Source organism: Lissotriton helveticus, chromosome 10 (assembly GCF_964261635.1).
Source record: "Lissotriton helveticus chromosome 10, aLisHel1.1, whole genome shotgun sequence".
NCBI lineage: Eukaryota > Metazoa > Chordata > Amphibia > Caudata > Salamandridae > Lissotriton > Lissotriton helveticus.
In genome coordinates this window covers 527,484,940-527,510,311 of record NC_136071.1, presented here as the reverse complement: position 1 = coordinate 527,510,311, position 25,372 = coordinate 527,484,940, and the positions used below count along the sequence as shown (strand labels likewise).

At 43.3% G+C, this 25,372-nt stretch overlaps 1 protein-coding gene across 1 annotated transcript in view; it reads left to right on the top strand.

Moving 5' to 3' along the window:
- LOC144785371 (uncharacterized) overlaps positions 1-25,372 on the top strand; it is a 337,243-nt gene that overhangs the window by 160,083 nt on the left and 151,788 nt on the right. The window contains exons 7-9 of the mRNA XM_078664322.1: positions 16,294-16,404; positions 18,889-18,960; positions 22,904-22,978. Coding sequence (XP_078520448.1) covers positions 16,294-16,404; positions 18,889-18,960; positions 22,904-22,978 — 258 coding nt within the window. The remainder of the gene's footprint in view (positions 1-16,293; positions 16,405-18,888; positions 18,961-22,903; positions 22,979-25,372) is intronic.

The following is a 25,372-nucleotide window of genomic DNA, read 5'->3' as shown; positions in this document are numbered from 1 at the left end:
GAATGACTGAGCAGAAGAACTTGGATGATGTGGGGAGACTGACTAATTACAAGAGGATGGACAATCAGAGGACTGTGGCTGGCCAGGAGAGAATAAAGGATCATGAGATGTGTGTTAATCAGCAGATAATGCCATTTAGGACACCATAGCTGACAAAGCAAGCATGTAAAAAAGGGTGCACAGTCAAAATATTGAGTATTAAATTTCGACCTACCAAAATATCGTGTTTGAAATTTCGAAGGTACAGAATATCGATGTCAAGAATATCGTAGGACAGAATATCGACCCTAACGTAAGTAATATCGATGTAAGTAATATCGAATTTATTTATATCGATGTAAGTAATATCGATGTAAGTAATATTGATGTCACAAATATCGATATTTTTATTATTTTTATGATTTTTATTATGTATGTGTTATATGTTTCTGTTAAATATTTAAATTAATTTATATTATATGTGTATTATTTATATATATTAATACATTTATTTTTAAGTAAATTATATGTTTTAGTACTGGAGCGGGTTGTGGGTTTATAGGGGAATAGGGTGGGAAGTAATTTAATAGTAATTAATTAATTATGTTTAATGTATAATTTATTTTCTAATTAGTTATTAATTGGCAATTATTATTTTAATTGATAAATTAATTATTTAGTTGGTAATTAATGTTAATTTTTATTAAATTTTATGTTTTAGTACTGGAGCGGGTTGTGGGTTTATAGGGGAATAGGGTGGGAAGTAATTTAATTGTAATTAATTAATATTTTTTAATGTATAATTTATTTTGTAATTAGTTATTAATTGGCAATTAATTATTTTAATTGATAAATGAATTATTTAATTGGTAATTAATGTTAATTTTTATTAAATTTTATGTTTTAGTACTGGAGCGGGTTGTGGGTTTATAGGGGAATAGGGTGGGAAGTAATTTAATTGTAAATATTTATGTATTTAAACATTTATTTTATGGATAATTAATGTATAAATTAATTATTAATTGCCAATTAATTATTTTAATATATAATTAATTTATTTAATTGGCAATTAATATTTGTAATTTGAAATTATATTTTATTCAGTAGAGAAATTCATTATTTAATTGGTAAACATTTTTTAAAAAATTATTGTATTTTGTATATTGTTTCTTTATTGTTTTTCAATTGAGATTTAAATTAAAAAAATATATATTATTTTTATGATAGTTGATTTGTTTATATTTATTATTTGTTGAGTAATATTTAATAATTAATATTTATTGGTGTTGTTAATATATTGTCAATTAATTATTCAATTGTTATTGGTTTTATTATAGCCTTATAGCCCGCCGTAGAGGGCTATACCAGCTATTAAAGGCCCTCTCCAGCGTTAAAAGCCCCGAGCCGAAGGCGAGGGCCTTTAACAAGGGAGAGGGACTTTAATAGCGGTATAGCCCATCTACGAAGGGCTATAAGGCTATTAGAACATTCTGTCACTAGAGGACAGAATGTTTTAACAAAAAAAACAAAGCCTTTTGGGAGCGTGAGGGGATTGGAATCCCCTCAGGTTCCCTGAAGCCTTTGTTCACAGCCAGAGCTGTGAACAAAGAAACATTGGAATGTTGGAGCTCCAGGCTTATACCAGCCATTATAAGCCCAGAGCACTCCATTGTTTTCAATGGAGCTCCCAACATTCCAATGTTTTAATAATTGTTAATAGTTTATAATTGATGTTGATGTATTAAAAAAAGTAATTATACATTATTTTAAATATAAACATTATTTATAAGTATGTTAAAATAAAATTCTACGCTATTAAACGCTTTCCCTACTGTTGCACCCTTTGGAGTTGGAATAGTACATTTTCTCCCTACGCTATCCAACGCTTGCCTTACAGTTGCACCCTCTGGAGTTGGAATAGTAATTTTTACCCGTACGCTATCCAACGCTTTCCCTACTGTTGCACTCACTGGAGTGGGAATAGTAATTGTTACCCAACCGCTATCCAACGCTTTCCCTACTGTTGCACTCTCTGGAGTGGGAATAGTAATTTTACCCCCTACGCTATCCAACGTTTTCCCTACTGTTGCACCCTCTGGAGTTGGAATAGTAATTTTTCCACCTACGCTATCCAATGATTTCCCTACTGTTGCACCCTCTGGAGTTGGAATAGTAATTTTTCCATCAACGCTATCCAACGCTTTCCCTATTGTTGCACCCTCTGGAGTTGGAATAGTAATTTTTACCCGTACGCTATCCAACTCTTTCCCTACTGTTGCACTCACTGGAGTGGGAATAGTAATTGTTACCCAACCGCTATCCAACGCTTTCCCTACTGTTGCACTCTCTGGAGTGGGAATAGTAATTTTACCCCCTACGCTATCCTACGTTTTCCCTACTGTTGCACCCTCTGGAGTTGGAATAGTAATTTTTCCACCTACGCTATCCAATGATTTCCCTACTGTTGCACCCTCTGGAGTTGGAATAGTGATTTTTCCACCTACGCTATCCAACGCTTTCCCTACTGTTGCACCCTCTGGAGTTGGAATAGTAATTTTTCAAGCTACGCTATCCAACACTTTCCCTACTGTTGCACTTACTGGAGTGGGAATAATATTTTTTCCCCCTACGCTATCCAACGTTCTCCCTACTGTTGCACCCTCTGGAGTTGGAATAGTAATTTTTCCACTTACGCTATCCAACGCTTTCCCTACTGTTGCACCCTTTGGAGTTTGAATAGTAAATGTTCCCCCTACGCTATCCAACGCTTTCCTTACTGTTGCACCCTCTGGAGTTGGAATAGTAATTTTTAACCGTACGCTATCCAACGCTTTCCCTACTGTTGCACTCACTGGAGTGGGAATAGTAATTGTTACACAACTGCTATCCAACGCTTTCCCTACTGTTGCACTCTCTGGAGTGGGAATAGTAATTTTACCCTCTACGCTATCCAACGTTTTCCCTACTGTTGCACCCTCTGGAGTTGGAATAGTAATTTTTCCATCTACGCTATCCAACACTTTCCCTACTGTTGCACTCACTGGAGTGGGAATAGTAATTTTTCCCCCTACGCTATCCAACGTTCTCCCTACTGTTGCACCCTCTGGAGTTGGAATAGTAATTTTTCCACCTACGCTATCCAACGCTTTCCCTACTGTTGCACCCTTTGGAGTTTGAATAGTAAATTTTCCCCCTACGCTATCCAACGCTTTCCTTACTGTTGCACCCTCTGGAGTTGGAATAGTAATTTTTACCCGTACAACATCCAACGCTTTACCTACTGTTGCACTCACTGGAGTGGGAATAGTAATTTTAACCCAACCGCTATCCAACGCTTTCCCTACTGTTGCACTCTCTGGAGTCGGAATAGTAATTTGTCCCCCTACGCTATCCAACTCTTTCCCTACTGTTGCACTTTTTGGAGTTGGAATAGTAATTTTACCCCTACGCTATCCAATGATTTCCCTACTGTTGCACCCTCTGGAGTTGGAATAGTAATTTTTACCTGTATGCTATCCAACGCTTTCCCTACTGTTGCACTCTCTGGTATGGGAATAGTAATTTTTCCCCCTACGCTATCCAACTCTTTCCCTACTGTTGCACCCTTTGGAGTTGGAATAGTAATTTTTATCCATACGCTATCCAACGCTTTCCCTACTGTTGCACTCACTGAAGTGGGCATAGTAATTTTTACCCACCCGCTATCCAACGCTTTCCCTACTGTTGCACTCTCTGGAGAGGGACTAGTAATGTTTCCCCCTACACTATCCAACGCTTTCCCTACTGTTGAATCCTTTGGAGTTGGAATAGTAATTTTTACTCTTACGCTATCCAACGCTTTCCCTAATGTTGCACCCTCTGGAGTTTGAATAGTAATTTTTACTGTTACGCTATCCAATATTATTTATATTTATTTATGTATTTAATATGTTACATAATGTTGTATTTAATTAATTTTTAAAATATTGAAAGTATATTTAATTGTTTTTATTTATTAAACATAATTATTTATTATTATTTATGTTATTATTTTATGAGTGTTGATGTATTTGTAATTTATAGTATTTGTTAATATTTTTTAATTATTTGAAAAAAATATAGATATTATTAAATAAGTATATATTATATATTGTATGTTTAATTTTAATGAAATGTTTACTATTAAATAAGTAATAATTATTCTTTTTAAACATTATAACATATTTTTAAATAAGTTTAAATTATATATAAGTATTATTTACTTAGTTTCACTTTATTTATTTTACAAAAAAAACGATATTATTTATTACGATATTTTTGACATCGATATTTTATTTTCGATATTTTTGTACTTACCATGTTGTACATAGGGTGTCGATATATTTGCCTTCGATATTCCAGCGTCGATATTTTGTCTGTCGATATTTCGATCCTCGATATTCTGTCATAGATTCGTAAAAAAGATAACGATGGATCAGGACAGCATCGCGGATAAAGAGCATTTTTAAGCAAGGGAAGTTAGCTGAGCAAAAATCAATCACTGTGGAACATTGCTAATGGACAAAGAAATGGATATAGGAAAGTAGTTTTTAATAATGACTTCATAAATGTTCAAGAGTTCATGGCTCACCGGGACTGCATGCAAGATCCGCTGTTTATGATGGATTGCAAATGCATTATGGATAGACACCGTGACAGGTGGTGAGAGTATGGCAGAATAGTGGTGCAAGGTAAATCAGCAAAGTTTGTCTGATAAGCAGAGGTTTACTTATCTGTAAAGCACATGCAATCAGAAGTGTGTAGTTTACAAGGAAAGCACACCTGAAAAGCATATCTGATTAAGAGCATAGCTGATAGTGAATTTGTCGCTCATAGTGACAGCGTGGTGGATGGAGACAGTGTGGTTCATGCAGAGAATGTTACTGATCGTCAGATTATGGTTGATGGTTTCAGTACAGTGGATGGCAACAGTTTGGACAGTGGGTCAAGTGTGCAGCTGATGGCATGAGGCTGGTTAATGGCAAGAGTGTGGATGACGGGAAGGGTGTGGTTATTGCTTAAAAGGCAAGGACTGATGGCGAGTGCATAGATGATGCAGATACCCTGATTCATGGGTAGAGAGTGATTAGTTGAGAAAGATTGATTGACAGAAACGTCAAGTGATGAGGAAGCAGAATCTTTTAATATAGCACAGCTTATCGGGCAGGTGAGAGACTGTACAATAACGGATGCTGTGTAAAGACAGAAATGTTTGCTTATAAATTCTACAGTGATAGAACATACTATGTACATCAGTAAGACCAGAGTAAAATATGTGGAGCTGTGGGAACAAAAAAATCAATAGGAGGAACATTTGTAAACAATAAGGTTTAGTAAGTGATATTTCAACATCTGATTGAACATCTGAAGTGGTGGAATACGCTATATGCATATGGAGGAGAGCATACCAAACTCAAGAAGTAAATGGCAGATATTGCAGTAAAACAAGGAGGTATATACACTCAGTAGATACCGAACAATACAATCACAAGCATGTCATAGTGTGAAAGGCTAGGCCAGGTTTAATAAATATTCTTTCAGCCTAAATTTGAAAAAATGGTGTGATGGAGTAGGGCCTACTTGAAGGGGAAGAGGAGATATAGGCGTCACAGACTCCCACCGGTCCATGGACCACAGGTTAAGAACCACTGACTACTGGTGTCAGTAAACCCTGGTCAGCAGACATGAAGTTATGTTTGGGAAGTAGGGTTTGATGTTTTAAACAGCAGCTTCAAATAAATCTGGCACTGTTTTAAAAAAAATATATTTAAAGACCTTTATTGCACAAAATTTCGGTTACACAGCTTTGGTAGTCTACAACCCATGGGGCCGGCAGCATAGAGTGACGTTCAGAATAAAGATAAGTATAACACAGCCGTTTGGCCGGCAACCCTGGGGTCCGGCGGCGTAATGTAATATATACATGTAGACAACTCGTGGTAAATGGTGTGTCTAGTTAGAAGGTCTGTGGGTTTTATTTTCCTTATCCGTTTGTGCTGCTGTGGATGTTTCGATGTGTCTCCGGTATCTGTGCTATATGAGTGAGAACCCATGTCCATCGTATGGTCAGTGTGAAGTTACTTTTGTCAGGTACTGCGTGGACTGGTACTAGAGGAACTGGCAAGTGGTCATCCGGGAAATCGATATATTGGCTACGGGTGTTTGATGGCATAGCTCACTATGGCAAGGAAGTAATCACTTAAGGTCAGCGGTGTCGAACAGGGACCGCCGCTTCCAAGGCCAATGCGCCTAGTGATCCGCCATGTGTGGAGTCCTCCAGTGACAGCAGTGTAAGCATGGGTGGAAATGGCAGGAAGCATCGCCTCAGTTCGGCCATCGTAGTCAGAATGTGGTGTTCGTCTCAGTCATGTCCAGCGGACCATGCGCGGTATGGGCTGCGTCATGTCGCTACAGCGGGAGTGTACAGCGTCAGCGAGGACTGAGTGCCCAGCAGTGTGATGGTAGCGTGGGTAATGTTGTAGTCCATAGCAATAAAAGGCCTGGTCCGGGAACTTGACCAGTAGGCTAACAATTATATAAACCAGAACAGTGGAGGGGTAGCAGTAGGGAAAGAGATGGAAAGAGTAAGCGTCAGTCAGTGTATTAGGGGGGAGGTTGTCGCAGCCGTGGTGGGGGGGGGGGTCCGTGGGTCCAGGGTAGGACATAGCGGGATATTGATTCGAGCGCTCGGGGATCTGAGCATAGGTCCATGGTCTGTGTCGCCAGGGTGGTGTCAGGGCAGCAGGAGCGATCCAGCAGCGCTTCCCGGGCCCTACGCTTAGAAAGCATAACAGGCCTGAGAGTGGGGGGAGTCGGTCTGTCCCCAGCAACTAGGCATGTGGTGTTGGCTATAGTGCTGTTGGCGTGAGTGCGGGGGATGATGCGGATCCAGTACGCGCAGCGCCACAGGGCAGTGGGAGTTCCGGTGGCGGCCTGGGTACGGAGGTGTCCTGGAGAGGGAGGAGGGGGGAACAATAAATGTGGATGTGTCTTACAGTGTCTTGCGCTAATGTGGAGGTTTGGGGCGGTTCAGCTCAGGTTACCCCCTGTTCCAAACAGGCCTGTTGGAAGGATTTGAGGAGGTCGTCCCAGAGGTGTGCAATGGGGTATTTCCGGAGGCCTGCCGTTTCCTCCCGGAGGAGCACTGTGCTCTCCGCCCGTGCCCAGTTAATGAAGGACGTGTGCCAATGTCGGACATGTGGGGAGGCGTTGGCTTTCCAGTGCTTAGTAAGTAAACGTTTAGCCGTAATCAGACCCATATCCTAGAACCGGGTCGGTACTCTATTCAGCTTTGTGCGTTTGTAGAGTCCCAAGATGCAGGCCTCCCACGTTCGCGGCACTTGTTCGTCAGTGCTCTGTGTGAGTAGTGATGTGACCTCATCCCAGTACGGTTGGACACCAGGACATTGCCAAAGCATATGAAGGATATCTGCTCCTATCAGGGAACACCGCGGACAGGCCGTGTCAGTAACCGCAAAGTATCTATTGTTCCTGTCAGGTGTGAAATAGGCTCGATGTAAGATGTAAAACTGGATAATTTTGAAACGGGGGTTCCGTGGGATATTAGTTGGTCCTGCCAGCACCATTGCCCACTCCTTGTCGGTCCAGTCCCGTCCCCTATCCACTGCCCACTTCTCTCGCAGTTGCGAGGTGGAAGGTTGCGTATGGGTCAGTAGGGCCTGCGCCAGCCAATGTACGATGTGGGAGCCGTTGCCCATGACATGCAAGTATTGCATGAAGTGGTGTGTTGGCATCTCCTCAGTCACATCGCCCCATGTGGTGGTCAGCGTGCGTATGAGGTACGCGTGTAGTAAGAATTGCCCGGTCGGTAGATTCGTGCCTGCAGTAAGATCTGCAAAAGAAAGCAGAGCCCCGTCCTCGTAGAGGTCTCCCAGCGTGTCCACTCCCGCTTGTGTCCAGCTGGTTAGTACGGCCTCTGTCAGCACTCCCGTTGTTCTGGGAGTGCCCAGTAGAGGGATTACCGGGGCATAGGGCTTCGTTGCTCGAATGAGTCGTAGACAACGGAGGAAGCACTTACGCCCTACTGCTATGTGTAGTTGAGAAGGACAAGCGGACCGGGTCAGAGGATGGAACAACGTGCAAATCTGCGTTTGTGTCCAGGTGGTGGCGTCCGTGGCCGTGTCGTCTAGATTTTTACCGCAAAGCTATCCCCACACCCATTGCATCTGTGCCGCTAGGTAATACAGTTCCATGTTAGGGACTGCCAGTCCTCCCGATTCAGTGGTCATGTATAGTTTCATCAGTGCCACCCGAGGTCGGCCCGCGTTCCAGACGAGACCGCGAAATAGTACAATAGCCTTGGTAGGACTATCATTTTGGCTAGCGCTACTCGGCTAGGGACATTCAGAGGTAGCGTCTTCCAGAAGCCTATTTGGGCACGAATAGAGGCTATCGCCCGCATCAGATTCCCCTCCAGGATATCTGTTGGGTTCCGGTAGATTTGGATCCCCAAATAGTGGAACGTGGTCGAGTACCATTGCAGCCTCTCACCGCCAAGACGTATATCTCCTTCCGGCGTGTCCGGGTGGAAGGAATAGGCTCCGGACTTGGACCAATTGACTCGTAGTCCCGACATAATTTCGAAGGTGCAGAAGATGTCAGCTATAGACCCAGGGATGTTAGTCAGATCTTTGACATACAGTAGCAGGTCATCTGCGTACAGTGAGACCACATGAATGCCATCGGCCATCGGGATTCCCCACTCATCTCCCCGTGTCCGAAGAATCGTGGCCAGTGGCTCCATGGCCAAGGAGAACAGCAGGCAGGACAGGGGGCAGCCCTGTCTGGTACCCCTCCGTACACTGATGGTGTCAGATAGCAGTCTGCCGGTGCGGACACGAACCGTAGGTTTTTGATAAATTAGGTCCACCAGGCTCTCATAATCGCCTCCCAGTTCGAATTTCTCCATCACCGCTCTCAGGTATGGCCACTCCACAGAATCAAACGCTTTTTCGAGGTCCAACACTAGACATCCCGCCCGCGGCCAGTGTCGGACGGCATATTCCTGCAAGCGGAACAGGCGGCGTACGTTATAAGAGGTGTGTCGTGCTGGGACGAAGCCGTTTTGATCGCAATGTACTAGGTGTGGGACCAAGGGGGCCAGTCGTCGGGCCAGGGTGGAGGTGAGTATTTTGTAGTCCGTGTTCAGGAGGGCTAGGGGGCGGTAAGAGCCCACGTGCGTATTATGCCTGGTTTAGGTATAGATATTAGATTGGCTTCATTAAGCGAGGGAGGGAGTGACGAGTCTTCCTCAGCCGCAGCGTACATCTTCAGGAGCTCTGGAATAAGAATGTCCGAGCCGGCCTTATAGAATTCGGCCGGTAACCCCTGAGGGCCAGGGGCCTTGCCATTGGACAGTTTAAAGATGGCCTCACGTAGCTCCTCCGGTATAAGTGGGGCCCCAAGCTCGTCTTGTTGCGTATTGGTCAGATGCGGCATCGGAAGGGGGGAAAGATATCCCGCTATGTCAGGGAGTGGGTCGCGGAGCCGAGAGCAGTATAGGGCTGCATAATGGGCCGTGAACGCTTCATGGATGTGGCTCTGCGAGTATAGCAGTCCCCTCCCCTCTACGTGTATCGCAGCTACTGGGGCTGCACGGTCCTCCCGCGAGATTAGCCAGGCCAATAATTTGTCAGGTCTATCACTGAGGTGGTGTGTGCGTGCAGAGTGGGCTGCATAATTGAGATTGCGCAGCCGCTCTAGGAGACGTGAGTGTTCTGCTTGAGCTTCCGTCAGGGGGCCACCAGCGTCATTAACCGCGTCCTGCTCCCGGCCGAGTAGGCCAGTCTCTAATCGCGTTAAGTCACCCTCTAGTTGGCGCCGCAGATGTCCCTGTGTGCCCAGGCAATGTCGCGAATCACGACCTTAAAGGCATCCCATTCTATCTGGGGGGAGGATGCCGTGGCAGAGTTATCTTCAAAGTATTGGGCTGTTTGCCTGAGAAGTGAGTCAACGAAAGTTGCATTGAGTAACAGCGCCGGTTGGAGCCGCCAAGTGGGGATGGGGGGCGCGGTCGCTCCCAGGCGATGGACAGGAAATGTGGGTTGTGGTCCGAGTGTGTGCGGCCCATGTATCGTGTGTCCGTGACGAGCGGGAGGAGTTCAGCTGTCACCATGAATCGGTCTAGTCGCACATGCAAGTTATGAGCGCCCGAATAATAGGAGTATACCCTCGTCGTGGGGTTGCGTGTCCGCCAAGCATCATGTAGATGCCACTGTGCAGCCCAGCTAACCAACGCCTTCATGGCACTGTGTTGACGCACCGTCCTGGGGCGGGGAGGAACGGTCTAGTGTCGCATCTAGGAAGCAGTTATAGTCACCCCACAGTATCCACGGGATTGTATGCCAGGTCGCCATTGTCGCAGAGGGATGTGTGAGGAAACCGCCCTGGTCAGTGTTCGGGGAATATATGCAAAGCTAATACCACTTGCTGTCCATCTAGCCTGCCTTGTGCCACCACATACCTGCCTTCAGGGTCTATGTGTGTATTCGTGACCGCCCAAGGGGTCCCAGGACGAACCCACATGAGGGCGCCGCGCGCAAAGGAAGAGTATTCTGTGGCATATAGCTGTCCGCGCCACTTGCGATGTAACACGCGCACCTCTGCCTTGTTCAGATGTGTTTCCTGAAGTAGTGCTATGTGTATCTTATGGCGTTTCAGGTAGGAGTAGATCTGGTATCGTCTTGCTGGTGAATGCATGCCCCTGACATTCCAGGTGAAGATCTGAATGTCAGCCATGATCATTGGGTGTGTGTAACTCGCACCTGCCAGCCATGTCCAGTCCTCCCAGCGAGGCTCTCCCCCAGTGCTCCAATCCCACCCCCTCCCCCGGTCACCTTCAGCCGCTAACATAGTACACTCTGACCTCCCTGGGTGTGTATAGGTAAGGGGAAGAGGAGGAACATAAAGCCAAGAAAAGGTAACATGGTTGTAAATACCAAAAGGTCGGTTGCGTAACATGCCTCCGTCCAAACACTCAAGTGAGCTAAAGTGAACTATACAGTTTTAGGGGGTTTTAATTGGTTGGCATTGTTAAAGTCAGGTTGACAAAACTGTTCATAAAGTGGGCGTCTCCTCACCCGGGCCTGTGAGGAGAAGCTGTGTCCAACAGGCGGGTGCAGGCGGCTGCCCATCCAAAAGATCAGTAGGAAGGTCTGTTCAATGCCAGATTGTGAAGAGATAGGTCACAAGGGAGTCCCGACTGCAGGGGGATCAGTATTTAGGGCTTCTGCGTGCATCGGGGTGCAAGGGTGTGGATGGCCCCGTCAGTGCAGGCGCTATGGTTGTGTGTACACAGCTAAATGTTACTCACTGCGTCTCGCCGCCACTCGAGTCCTCGGGGCAGGGGTACCCACACAACAGTCAAGCCCGCAAATCGCTCACCTTATGGCAAGCCGGAGTCATATCTTCATGGTTGCACAGGGTCTGTGTCATGTGGAGGAGAGCCCCCGGCATCTCCTCAGCCAAGAAGGTCCACTGTTGGCGGTGTGACACTCGGAGGGTCCGTAGACTGCTGGGAGTCCGGTATCCCATAGATTGCCTCGTCGTCACTTGGGAACGCATTCGGGCTGGCATTAGGGACAAAAGATGGGGACGGTGAGGTGCCTTTGCGTAGTGCGTCCCGCTGCTCCTGTAGGACCAGGTCCGCCGGTGGGGAGTGAGTGAGCGCTTCCTGCGTGCGGAGAGGTGTGGGTGTCCGGCGTCTACGGCGTTGCCTCGGTCCTCTTGTGCGTGTTGTTGTGGTGGATCCCTGTGCTTTTCCAGGTGTCCCAGCCATTCCTCCGTTCAGCCAGGCCTCGACCTCCTCGGGGTTAGTGAAGAAGTGTGTTTTATCCTGCGCTACCACTCTAAGTTTGGCGGGGAAAAGTAGCAAGTTCTTGAGGCCCGCCTGCCGTAGCTGCCTTTTTACCTCCAGGAAAGAGTGCCGCTGCCTTTGTACCTGTATTGTGTAATCGGGGAAAAACCTCACTGTGGCATTGTCTATCTGGACCTCGCCAAGCTTCCTGGATTCTCGTAATATCGTGTCGCGATCCCTGTAGTTGAGGACGCGTAGAATTATAGGTCTGGGATTGGAGCCATGTGGGAGGGGTCTCGTGGGCACTCGGTGCGCACGTTCCACTACGAAGTGAGGCGACAGCGCGGCCTCCGGAAGCAGATCTCGCAGCCAGTCTTCCACTCGTCGTGTGGGGTCCGTCCCTTCCCATTTTTCAGGGATACCTACCAGCCGGATGTTATTTCGTCGTGCCCGCCCTTCCGCGTCCTCAGCACGTTCCTCCAAAAACTCCACTCGGTTAAGCAGGTCCCGGACATGTTTGTCTGTTTGGCTCACAGTGGGTTCCAGCGCTGCCATCGCTCCCTCCAGGGTCGCAGTGCGATCTTGTAGTTTCTTATGATCGGCCTTGAGGTGGGTCAAGTCAATCGCACGCTGTCGATTTTGGTTTCCAGGGAGGCGCGAGTCTGTTGAAGTGATTCTTCCAGCCGTTCCATGACGGCCAGTACATTGTCTAGTTTCGTTGTCACCTGTTCCGCATCCATCCTAGCCACTGATTTAGGCAGTTTCCCCTTGACCGACGCGCCTCCGGTTCCGGTTCGTGTTTTCACTCCCCCAGACATGGGCCAGTTGTGAAGTCTGTTCTATTCCTGCGCACAAGAGGGGGGGAAGCTCCATTCGCCTCCGCAGGTGGCGTGTTTCCTGTCAGATAAATCTGGCACTGTTAGTAATCTCATAAATGTGAAGGTCAAGATTCAGAGATCTATCCAATGTGGAGCCCAGATATCTAAGTTTACTATCTTAGAGAAGATTTTTAAGACCTTAAATGTTTAAATCCATTCAGGAGAAGATCCTTACAGCTGTTGGCAAGAAGATGCAAAATAGTTTTCTTTAGGTTAAATATGAGCCCCAGTGTGGGGCATCCATGAGCTAATATCCAATAAGCATTGGGAAAAGGCATCATAGATATCTATGACATCTATCTTGAGCCCTTGCGGAGTCTCTCCAGCGTTCTAGCAGAACTCACCACCAGCTTTTGAGATGATCTCACCTTTGTTCACGTACTGGCACAATTCCGTAGAAGTTGATAAGTAGCTATCTGTTTTAATTGATTAGGGTTCTGTCAGTCATTTATGCTTTAAACCATTTCAGTTCTACAACGTCGATGTCCGGCCTATTGCATAGCGTGTAGAAAAGGATGTTGTGGATGATGGTGAGAGCCGGACAGTAAAGAGAGCATGATTTGGCCAATGGCTGATGGACATGTGTGGCTGACGCAGTACATAGGTGATCGGGGTGCGGGTAAATCAGTACAGAGCTGATGTGTGGTGTGTGGCTGGCCTGGTATACATAGGGCTGATGAGCTGTATATAGTTATTATATTATGCAGCTAATGGTTCATTGCATAGCTGATAGAGGAATGTATGACGTTACAATGTGTACATTTACTATGCATGCCTTTACAACGCAGTTTTTACATCGCAACATCCTTTACAACACATTCTTTTACATAGCATGCCATTACATCGCATTTTCAGAAACTACCTTTACAGCGCATTCCGTTACATCGCATTATACCTTTACAACGCATACCATTACATTGCATTTAAGGAAAGTGTTGGATAGTATAGGGGTAATAATTACTATTCTAACTCCACTGGATTCCTTAGGCAAAGCGGCGGGCCGAGTCATCCTTGAACGCCTCCAGCGGTGGGCGGGCGATGGCAGGATTCTATCTGACCTTCAATTTGGGTTCTGAGAAGGGTTAGGGACCACTGAACAAGTCCTAAACTTGACACTTTTGTTAGGCAAGTACGTCAGTGCAAAAGCGGGTGCCTTGTACATGGTGTATGTAGACTTGTCGGCCGCTTTCGACTGTGTCAGTCACGCTAAACTTTGCTCTGTCCTACTGGAAATAGGGGTAGAACTGAGCCTGGTTAATTTTTTACGTGAAATATACACCAATGCATCAGCCAGGGTGAGGTATGGTGTGAAGGGTGAACTAACTGCGTCGTTCGGTGTGGAGAGGGGGGTTAGGCAAGGTTGTGTCCTGGCGCCTTCCTCTTCACACTTTATACCAACGGATTGGAGAGGGATATGATTAAGGGGTGCCAGGACCAGTGAAATATACACCAATGCATCAGCCAGGGTGAGGTATGGTGTGAAGGGTGAACTAACTGCGTCGTTCGGTGTGGAGAGGGGGGTTAGGCAAGGTTGTGTCCTGGCGCCTTCCTCTTCACACTTTATACCAACGGATTGGAGAGGGATATGATTAAGGGGTGCCAGGACCTTCGGACAATAAACAACCGCCCAATCCCGGCCCTACTCTACGCCGACGACGCAGTAATACTGGCTCGTACTCCCCTTGAATTACAGAAGGCGCTCAACAGATATTGTTCTTTCATGGCTAACCTGGACCTAAATATCAACATAAAAAAACATTTGTTATGACATCAGGGTCCGGTAAGAAAAGAACAAAAGATATATATCTGAAAAATGAAAAACTAGCGAGTACCGAAAAATACCCATACCTAGGGATCATTATCGATCATAAAATCACCTGGAAACCAGCCATAGAGTCCAGGAAACTCCTTTTCATGAGAGCCACTACCGCTCTGGTAAACTTTTCCCAAAAATTGAGAAATAGGCCTCCACTTGAACTTACACAGATCTATAAAGCTAAATGTTTAGCAGTAGCGACGTACGGGGCGGGTGTGTGGGGCTATGTAAATATAGACGTCCTACAAGCGGTTGAAAACACCTTCTTGGGGTACCTTCTTGCTGTACCTCGGAGTACAGTGACCTTCTCATGTCACTTGGAACTGGGTCTCTCTCACTTGGCTGACATAGTTAAAATACAACCTCTTCTTCTGTGGCACCGTATCTGGTACTCAGATAAAACCACCTTTACACAAGGGATTATTTGAGATTGTATTGCCCTGGACAATGTCTACAAAATTGGATGGTTACGCTATATAAAAAGCTTCCTGTATGACCTAGGGTTGGAAAAATATTACCATGCACCTCTCTCAATCCTAGGACTATCAAGGAAAGCTTTTCAGGCGCAGTGTCTTGCTCACCTTGAAGAACTTCGACTGACCAAAGAGGTCAGCCAACCGTCCACAACACACAGCCTGGCAATTCAAACCACCTTCTCTATTCAGCCTTATTTAACTTATGATTGCACTAGTTATGAGAGATTCCTTTTGATTCGGTTTAGACTAAATTCTTTTCATCACTTGGTCACCTTTCCAACGAGAAATAATTGGGCCACTGTTCTACCACCATGCCCATGCGATGATATTTCTATCCAGGTGACCATTCATACTATTCTATTCTGCAAGTTCTACATTGAACATAGAAAGATATGGCTTAATCCGATACTAAAATTCATGGGTATTAGAAGATGCCGTCCCGCATTGCTCTTCCTTCAGTTTTTGGATGAGGAATGGCTAACCAAGTCCATTGTCAAATTCTTAAAGTTTATAGTTTGCCACAGACCAAACTTAGAATAGACCAGTACTCTTTTGTGCTAGGTTTCCCAGTACGTCCCTGTAAACATGAAATGATGTTTTGTTAACTGTATTTTGTGCATAGCACGAACTGCCAATAATTTTAGATTAACCTTTTTATTTGATTGTTTTTAACTATTGGTATTTTTAAACAATATGAGATGGAATAATGAAAATTAAATTTACAACTGTGCTTTTATGGTTTTGTACATGATGAAAACCGAATAAAGTAACATTTGAATTTGAATTTGAGTGCAACAGTAGGGTAAGTGTTGGATAGTGTAGGGCTAAAAATTACTATTCTAACTCCAGTGAGTGCAACAGTAGGGTAAGTGTTGGATTTGGTAGGGGTAAAAATTACTATTCTAACTCCAGTCAGTGTAACAATAGGGTACGTGTCGGATAGTGTAAGGGTACTATGTGTTGTAATGGTATGCGTTGTAATGACTTGCGATGTAAAGCCTGCATTGTAGTGACATGCATTGTAATCACATGCGTTGTAATGACATGCGATGTAAAGGATGTTGCGATGTAATGACTGCTATGTAAAGGTAGTGCGATGTAATGACTGCGTTGTAAAGGTTGTTTCCCCTGATAGAGAGTATGCCACTGTTGAGGAAGTTGGAATACTTGATGAAAGCTTGAATATTATATTGCTTTAATATGCGACTGTGGAGATATTTATGTATTGTCCTCAAAGTGAGTAAATTACTCGGACAGCCTGTGCAAAATACATGGTATTATCCTTCGTCTTACCACCTGTTTTTCCCCCAGGACAAAGCATTTCTGAAGGACGCAATGGGTCGCCTTCAGCAACTGAGTCAGAGCTGTGACAATCTGAATGTGAAAACAGAGAAGATAATAACTGACATGGGCAAGTTCCAGGTGAGTTAAGCAAGAAAGATAGCGAGAAAGTCTTGAACAGCCTCACGGTATGTTTAGAATTGTGATATGGATAAGGTGCATGCGCTACCGAGAGGTGTGATACTATTTGTAGACTGTAGTCTAGGAACGAGAAATTGCACATCATGAGATCTTCATCATTACAGAGTTTAATAATCATATTATTGCATGTTCATCCAGGTCCTGGAACACTTTTAAAAATTACAGACATGATGAAAATATCATTAAAAAACAAAGAAATCCATTTTTATAAATGAAAAGCAATTGTTTGAATGATTGAGAAAACAATTATATTGCACACTATATACTGTAGCCACTCTATAGACTATACTAGGAATTAGGTGCTGCTACGTACAGGCCAGCAGTACCCACAGTTCTTGGCAGCAGTCAAATACCTCAGTTCTGTTTGACCAGAATGCATTCCTAAGCCTTGAGGCACTTCTCTAGACTTTCTATTCCTTGAAACAAATAGGTTACCCTTTTTAATTTATTGTAGTTTTCATCATTTACTTTTACTGATATAAAAGTTTCTAATATGGCGACTTTGTGCAAATATTATTCGAAGTGTAGAAGAAAGATGGGCAATTTTACATAACTTTTCCAAAGCCACACAATGTTCCACTGCAGATATTGCAAAATAATGTATTTCAGGACTTCAGCGGGCCCTCTGAATTAGCCTTCAGAAGGACAAACACAGTGAGTAGCCTTTGGACAAGTAGGCGAGGGATTCCTCATGCCTATCTTTGATCTCTGATGGAGCATTCTTGGATATCCTTGGTGGTCAGTTTGAGTTGGTTGGTGTTGGCCTCCTTCAGCCTATTCTCCCTTCCATTCAAGGTCATGTTTCTCTGATGTTGAGGTACCAGTCAACAGAACCTTGATGCTCTTCAGACACTTGATTTTGAAATGATTCATCCTGACATTAAGAGCACCTTCAATATTGAGGTGTTTGTTGCTGGCACTTTTAAGCCTCAGCAGAGGCTAGCTGTCAGAAAGATCCTTATTATTGCCTAGACCATCCTGTCAGATAAGCTCAATGTCAAGAACCTATCAGTGTTAAGAGGATGTTCAATGCTGAGGATGCCAGGATCGACATCAATAATACCCCCACGTGGAACAGAGCCCACTGGAAAAAAATGAAACTCCTGAGCAAAAGAAATAGGAGCCCTGCAGCACTATACTTCTCCTTCTAAGTATTTGCACAAATACTTTACAGTGAACAGACTTCAATCCAGGAGAGAACAACAACATGAGCCGCCCATTCCTAGATCAAGAGTACCCCTTAAAACCGGTTTAATATCAGCAAGCTTTGACTTCACCTGTGCATTTTATGGGAGAATATAATTTTTATTAATCTTGGGTTGGTTTATGAAATCCAAAGCAATACCTGATAGATGCCAGAGTAGTTTACTTGAGGAGGCCACATGGCAAGCGCACTGTTGAGGAATCTCTGTCTGTAGTACATTTGGGAAACATTTCAGGAAGTTTTCTTTTTAGGACTACCATGACAGACAGTGGTTGTGCACAACCAGGATGCCAGTGAAAATGGTGTCAGAGGAGGCACTGTAAATTGGACGAATATTATGATGCGATTTCCACCAGTGCAGGGTCCACCGTAAGCAGGTTCAGGAAGGCAACGCAAGCGGTGACTCTTCCATAGGGGACTCTGTTGTCCCTGGCATGCTAAATGAAGTGCAGAAACGAAAAGAAGAGCTTTTTCATGAAACCTATCACACGAAAAGGTGGAGTACACAATTGTTTCTGTTCAGATGGTAAAGAAATGCTGCGCTCTCCTCTTAGGCTTAATTCAATATCTGATCAAAGATAGACTTTTTCGTATGTGTTGTACCATGGAAGAAAATTCTTTAAATACTCTGTTTCAATAAAGTGGGTGACTTTTGGTCTGAACCAGAGCATATGTTTTCAATGTGCAGCTCTCCTCTGACTGTTATTTATCCTCGTTAGCAAGACCACAGCTATAGCGGTGGTGCCCGGGTGGCAGCTCATCTGTGGGCTTGATGTGCCTTTGGTCATGGTGTTGCCTTTTATGGGAATGCTCAAATACTAAACTTTACGTTCAAGAGTGAGTAATTGTAGTTGACTTCGCATGTCTCTGCTCTATGCTGAGTCAGATGTTGCTTGCTCTAGGGACTATCCAAGTATTGTTTTTGCACATCTTGCAGTTTGGTGTTGGGTTAGTTTTGTGTTTTTCTTTCCTCCATACAAATTTGTTTGGAGGTCTTTTTGTCACTATTTTATGACTGTCACCTCACCTCTGTTTCCCTCAATGTCAGACATTGCAGCTTACTGTGTAGAATATTTTTCATATAGTGAGGTTTACACAAAATCTAATTGTGCGCCATACTTTGCTCACTATGATTCCACTAAGCATGTAGATGCTTGCAACAGGGTTATAGCAAGGTGTCTTCTTTGTATTGATGATATCTTTTCACTGTTTAAAACTAGAACTTCCAGCAACAGATCAATGAACTTGACTCAAAGAAAATGGATAAGGAGAACGAACAGGAGCTGAAAAAGGTAGGTTGAGAAAAAGACATAATCCTGAGGATCCCATTCGATACAGCATGGAATCATCTCAAATATGAATCTCCAGGTTTATTTTTATTATTTTATGTATTTACCAAGTAATTGCTCGCCTCCATGATCACTGAGCCGCTGAGAAGAAAATCAGTGAGACAGTCTTAAAATAAAGAAATCAGCTCATTAAAAAAACGAACTGAATACATATGCAATAAAAAAATTGGAAAGAAAAAGATGTGAATACCTTGAGAGAAAAGAAAAAAGAGAGATTTCAGAACAAAAACAAGAACAGCAATGGAAAAGAGACGACCAAGCTAGCACCAAGAAAGGCCACACAAACAAATGTGCTTGAAGAGTTTGCGCAATGAGGGAAGGTCAGAAACACTTTTGATAGAGAAGTGCAAAGAGTTCCACATCCTTGGTTTAAAAACCCATTTCTGGGCACCTGTGTGACAGCAGCCCGCCCCAGAAAAAAAAAAGTTTTCTAGCCAGATAGACATGATGCCTATGGTTAAGGGCCTAAAATGTAATACATGCATGAATTGAGAATGGAGATGGACGGGGAGTCAGTAGTTTAACTTCTTAGAATCCGACCAACTGTGCAGTTTCATTAAATCTCAATTTTAAAGGAGCAAGAGTGATAGCAGGAACACCCAGAAAAGATTATTCCCACTGGCTACTCTACAAATTGCTACAGCTGTGTAAAGTTATGAAGAACGTAGGTCACTCTTACTTCCTGTATTTTTTTTCAAAACGTTACCAACTTTGCTAGTTGAGTGAAGATTAAAAAGCAGGTGAAATCTCTGCTGAGAGTCGATTTTCGTCAGAGAGAACCCCAGCAAGGCTTACCTCCAACTGAAAATATTTTTGGAAAACATTATGTAGCTGATAATTGTTTGTAAGGATTCGTCAACCCGCAACCCGCTCTGTTTAGTGAAGTACACAGACTTGCTGCTTTGCAAAGTGTAAAAGCAGTGTGTTTTGCCTGGCCTTGCTGGCAAGTTAACGGGAAGGTTAGTTTACAATATTTGATTTCATGCCCAAGGCCTTCTTCTCCAAATTAAAATCCTAAAAATGAACCATCAGGAGAAGAATGGGGTTTATTACCCAATAAAGAAAGCAAAGAAAGCCAGGGTCAGATGTTCACAAGAAGTACAGAAGATGAGGAAGTAAACAACAAAAAACACACATGGATTGATATTAAGAGAGTTTAGGGGCATCCATTATATATGGAATGGACACAGCTCTGCAGTGGAATATGTGCCTTATCAACACCCCTGGTGATCATTACATTCAGATGAATTTTTTGTTTCCCGGCAAACTGCTGTAAGTGTCTAGGTTCTTTTTCGACTCAGCATATTTGCCATTTGGCTGCAGGCCCTCTGCAGTTGTTCTCCAGCAGATTCCTCTGCCATTATTTTTTAGATTTTCAGTTTAGGGTGTGACATTTAGCAGATGTCAGCGTTACTGGGGATCTAATCCTTCAACAAAGCTAGCACCTCCAATTGTTCATCTTTTGGATAGAGGCTACTTCAAATGGGTTGTATGTGATTACAATGCTTGCATTTACCCCGCATGCCATTACAACGCGGGGATTACAACGAAAGTCGCTACAACGACTTTCGCTGGAGGGCGCTGGATAGTGGAATAGTTTAATTTTCTATTCCAACTCCAGCCCACGTTGACAGTAGGGAAGGTGTTGGATAGAAAATTAAACTATTCCCTATCCAACAGCACCCTCCAGCGAAAGTCGTTGTAATGATTTTCGTTGTAATCCCCGCGTTGTAATGGTAGTGCGGGGTAATCCCCGCGTTGTAATGGCTGTTCTCCATCACATGTAATGAGGATGTGTAAAGTAAAGTTGTCACCACTGTCAACACTGTTGGTTTACAATAGATTGAAAATTATGTTAGACACTGCTGGCCATATTTACAACGGTAACTTACACTTTTGAGTAAATTCACACTTTTCAGCGAGTTTACTACATTTTGGTATTCATAAACAGGGGGCCCGATTCACAGAACTAATTTAAGACAAAATCCTAAACATACCACCATTTTGGTATTCACAGAAGGCACTTACTCATTTTGGTATTCACAGAAGGCACTTACTCATTTCAGTATTCACAGAAGTTAGGATTCCTATCTTTAGGACTCCTAATGGCTTCTGTGAATACCAAAAGTCTGAAAGTTAGGATTTTTCTCAGTTTAGGAGTAGTAAAGTTAGGACTCCTAACTTTAGGACTCCTAAAAGGCTTCTGTGAATACCGAAAGTCTTAAAGTTAGTATTTTTCTCAGTTGCGGAGTCCTAACTTTACTACTCCTAAACTGAGAAAAATCCTAACTTTAAGTCTTAAAGTCAGGATTTTTCTCAGTTTAGGAGTCCTAAAGTTAGGAGTCCTAACTTTACTACTCCTAAACTGAGAAAAATCCTAACTTTAAGACTTTCGGTATTCACAGAAGGCATTTAGGAGTCCTAAAGTTGGGACTCCTAACTTCTGTGAATATTGAAATGAATAAGTGCCTTCTGTGAATACCAAAATGGTAGTAAGTTTGGGATTTTGTCTTAAGTTAGTTCTGTGAATCGGGCCCTCAGAGTGTAAGTTACTACTACTACCGGGAAACAACCTTTACAACGATTAATTTAGAACGAGTGGCCTGAACAACGACTCATAAACAACGACCTGGACCTGAACCACGACTTTTTTAACCACGACTTACTTAACCACTACTTCATTTAGAACGAGCTAAATGTAAGTTTAATTAACATATTATTATTTTTTGTTATAAAGAAATTCTTGTTAAAGTTATAGAATCTAGTTCACTGAATAATGTCGAGAATATGGCACAGAATTACAAGGAATATTAACCAGCCCACGTAAATGTTTAATCACTGCTTCTGTGAACACCGGTCTCCATGACATTGATGAAGCTCAGAATGAGCAGCTACAGAAATTTGAGCCATTTGTGTTCTCATGCTTCATAATGTTTGAAAAAATAAACTAAATTTAAAAGGAGCAACTTGGAGAGAGCAATACCGCAGCAGTTGTGAAGGACTTTCATTTCGCACAGAAAAGAAACGTTTCCGCAAGATGTCACAAGGACGTGTTAGTCTGATCTTTGACAGACTTTGTTCCAGAGATGGCATTTGTGGGATACAGGCGTGAGTTATTGGGGAGATAGTAGTTTAAGAGAGATTGAGCGCTGTTCCTCAGGCATCAGACCGTGCCATCCTGTTTAAATATCAGTAAAGGTCAGCAAGTGTCACGGGCCTTGGTAGAGTGACTGCACTGAACCGGGGTTGTCAATTATCTTGCAAATACTGCACAGTGAAAGGACAAATAAACAACATGGACATTCGCATTAAAAATAAACGTGTGACACTTACTATGTTCTTCTCAGTTTAACCCATGAGTGCGTTGTGCATTTTATACTTTAGCTTAAAAACTCCTGCACTGGTATTAAAACGTGGGTTAGATGAGTTGATGTAAAAGTATTGGTAGATTCGGATTATAACTGAAATTTATATTTTTCGTTGTTCAGTAAGTCGTGGTTGATTAATTAGTGGTTTGGCATTGTTCGTTGTTTAGCCTTCGTGGTTTAGGCACTCGTAATTTAAGAGGTAGTTGTTTAATCATACAACCACTACTACCACTACAAAAAAGTACCAAGTCCAGCACTACACCTGGCCAACCACTGGCACTGCAACCACCCATTCTATTAAAGATAATGGTGGTAGGGACTTAAAATAAAACCCCATTGGAAATACAGTTACATTAAATTACATTATTTAAAAAAAGTTTAAATATAAAATAATGCTGAAAAACACATAAAAATAGTACATAAGTGTAAGTTACTTTTGTGAATCAGGTCCTGTGTGTGCATTGAAACTATGTGGCTGTTTGACTGATGATATGTTTTCCACTTGTGTTTAAAACTAGAGCTTCCAAAGGCAGCTCAACGAGCTTGATTCAAAGAAAATGGACAAAGAAATGCTGGAACTGCAACTGAACACAGTAAGTGATAAATACTCAATGTCCAAAGGGTTTCCTTCCACATCTCAGTTCCCTCACATCACAGTCTCTAGACGCACTCTATCTACTGTTGATCTATAATGTCAGCGCAGAACTTTCTTTCCTTGAAAGTGCTATATCTTCTTGTGTGCTTTCACCCGACATCTTCCCCAATAAGCTTCATGTCTTCTGCTGGGTACCTGATGACAGAAGATTCTGAAGATATTGTTTGACTGATGTTTAGCTAAATGTCTGATATACAGATAGTACCTTCAGTGCACTAGGCATTGAGGGCGCCTCAGTTGGCTTATCTGGTGGAAACCCTTGAGCTGGCAGCTCATCCAGCATTAAACCACCAGGTCATAGTGATGACCCGTCCACCCGCCTTTGAGTGGGATGGAAATCATTCCATCCCTACGCACTGACCTTTAGGTTGTTTATTTATCAGTCTTAACACTCCTGTGTTGCTTGTTTGATTTTGGAAAATACAAAACTTTGCCAAGTGGGCAAAACAAACATGGTGCTAGTATAGCAAAGTTGACAACTTTCGCCTTCGTTGACAGAGGGTGCAGTGATGGTATTACAGATCCCAGCAAGGAAGTTGGATTCTCTAAATGGGTTGGATGGTCCTATGCCAAGGAGTCGTAGCCCGCTGCTGACCTGCTGAGCTTGAACGGCACCAGTTATGCCCTAAATGAGCTGATAAGTATTTAGGAAGCATTTCTCTCTTCTAGAGCTCCTCCATAATAAAATCAAGTACATGTTTTATGACTGGGTTCATACGCATGGGCAGGTTTGAGTAGACAAATTATTAGAGATTGTATAGATAGGGACAAAGGCATGAGTATTCCGTGGCTAAAATATGTGAAGATCACCTTGGAGGGAATTGGCTGCAAGGATCTTTTTACTAACCCAACGGCAATTGTCCCCCAAGATAAATTGAGAATTAAAAGAATTTTTCTGGAGACGGTAGCCTCACGCAGGGCTGCCATGGAAGGTAGGAAGCCCACAACCTGTGCCCATAGAATGGTAAAGACAGGGGAAGGAATGGAACCTTACTTAGCTCTCATGTATAATGCACAGGAAAGATTTTTAATTACCCGTTTTAGGCTCAACCTTTTACACCATTTACTGGCTGACCCACCAGGTTTTACTGTCACGGTTGAGCAGAAGGGTGCCTGCGGCTGCGACAATAGGTCTCTGCAGGACACCCTTCATTTTGTATTATTATGTCCATTTTATGCTTAACCCAGGCGTAGTTTTTTAGTAAGAATTTTAAAACAGGCAAAGTTTAGACACGCTAAGGTTGCCCTTTTATTCTTGCAAAGGGCCAGCGATCCCTTGACACTGTTATGTATTACGAATTTTATCAAGGTTGCTTTAAGACTTAGGAACACAAGAGGGCTGTGCTGAAGTAATTTCTGGCTAATTGTCTCTAATGTAATGTGCTATGAATTGTATTTTATTGTATTTTAATTGTATAACTTGTACTTTTATGGTATTTTTCAAATACCGAATAAAGGATTTTGATGATGACTGGGTTCATACAAATTTAACTTGTAGCCACCATGGATAATAATCTATTAGTTCCAAGACTAAATTTTAATCCTGAGAAAAAAATATGGTATGACCTGAAGAAATCTGTTACTAGATTCTCCAAATGAATTGCTGTTCACTGTACTAATACCATTGGCCCCTTCTACACAACAGTCCCATGTCAGTTTCTTACACACAGCATATTTTAAAAATCTATTCTATACTTCGCCAATTTACCAAATCTTCACTAAACTTTACCCCCAAAAAATGCTTTTACATCAGCTCCTTCCCAAAAAGTTTTGGGATAATGCCTCAAGAGGAGGGCAGAGAAAAAGGGGGTGTCCCAAAAACACGTTTTACACTTCTTTTTCCCTTAGGAACTTTAGAGATAGCTACAGCCTAAACTGCTAAACTGATTTACACCAAATTTGTCAGAAAGCTAGATAATTGTGCAGAAAGAGTGCTTTTTGTCATTTGGTGTACATCTGTTCATATGTTTTTGAGCAATTAATGCTAAAAAACCTAGCAAATATACTGCTGCCCATGGTGAGATCTGATTGACTGTCACCACATCGACAAGGATGTGGCAGCAGCCGTCTAGTGATTTGGGACTCATTCCTAGAAAAAAAGTTATAAAAGAATATTGGGCAGGGTAGGTATACCCTGGCCCACTAGTCCTGTGACTAAAACATTGCTGCAAATTTGCAGAGGAGCCACAGATCCATGGCAACATTCTTTAAAAAGCACAGGCTCCCACACTACTCTTAAACCCCCTCTCCCTCCCCCCGGGTGGGCCAAGGCCCAGGGGAAGGTACAAAATATTCCTTTGGAGAGGAGGTGCATGCCCCCATCCCCGAGCCT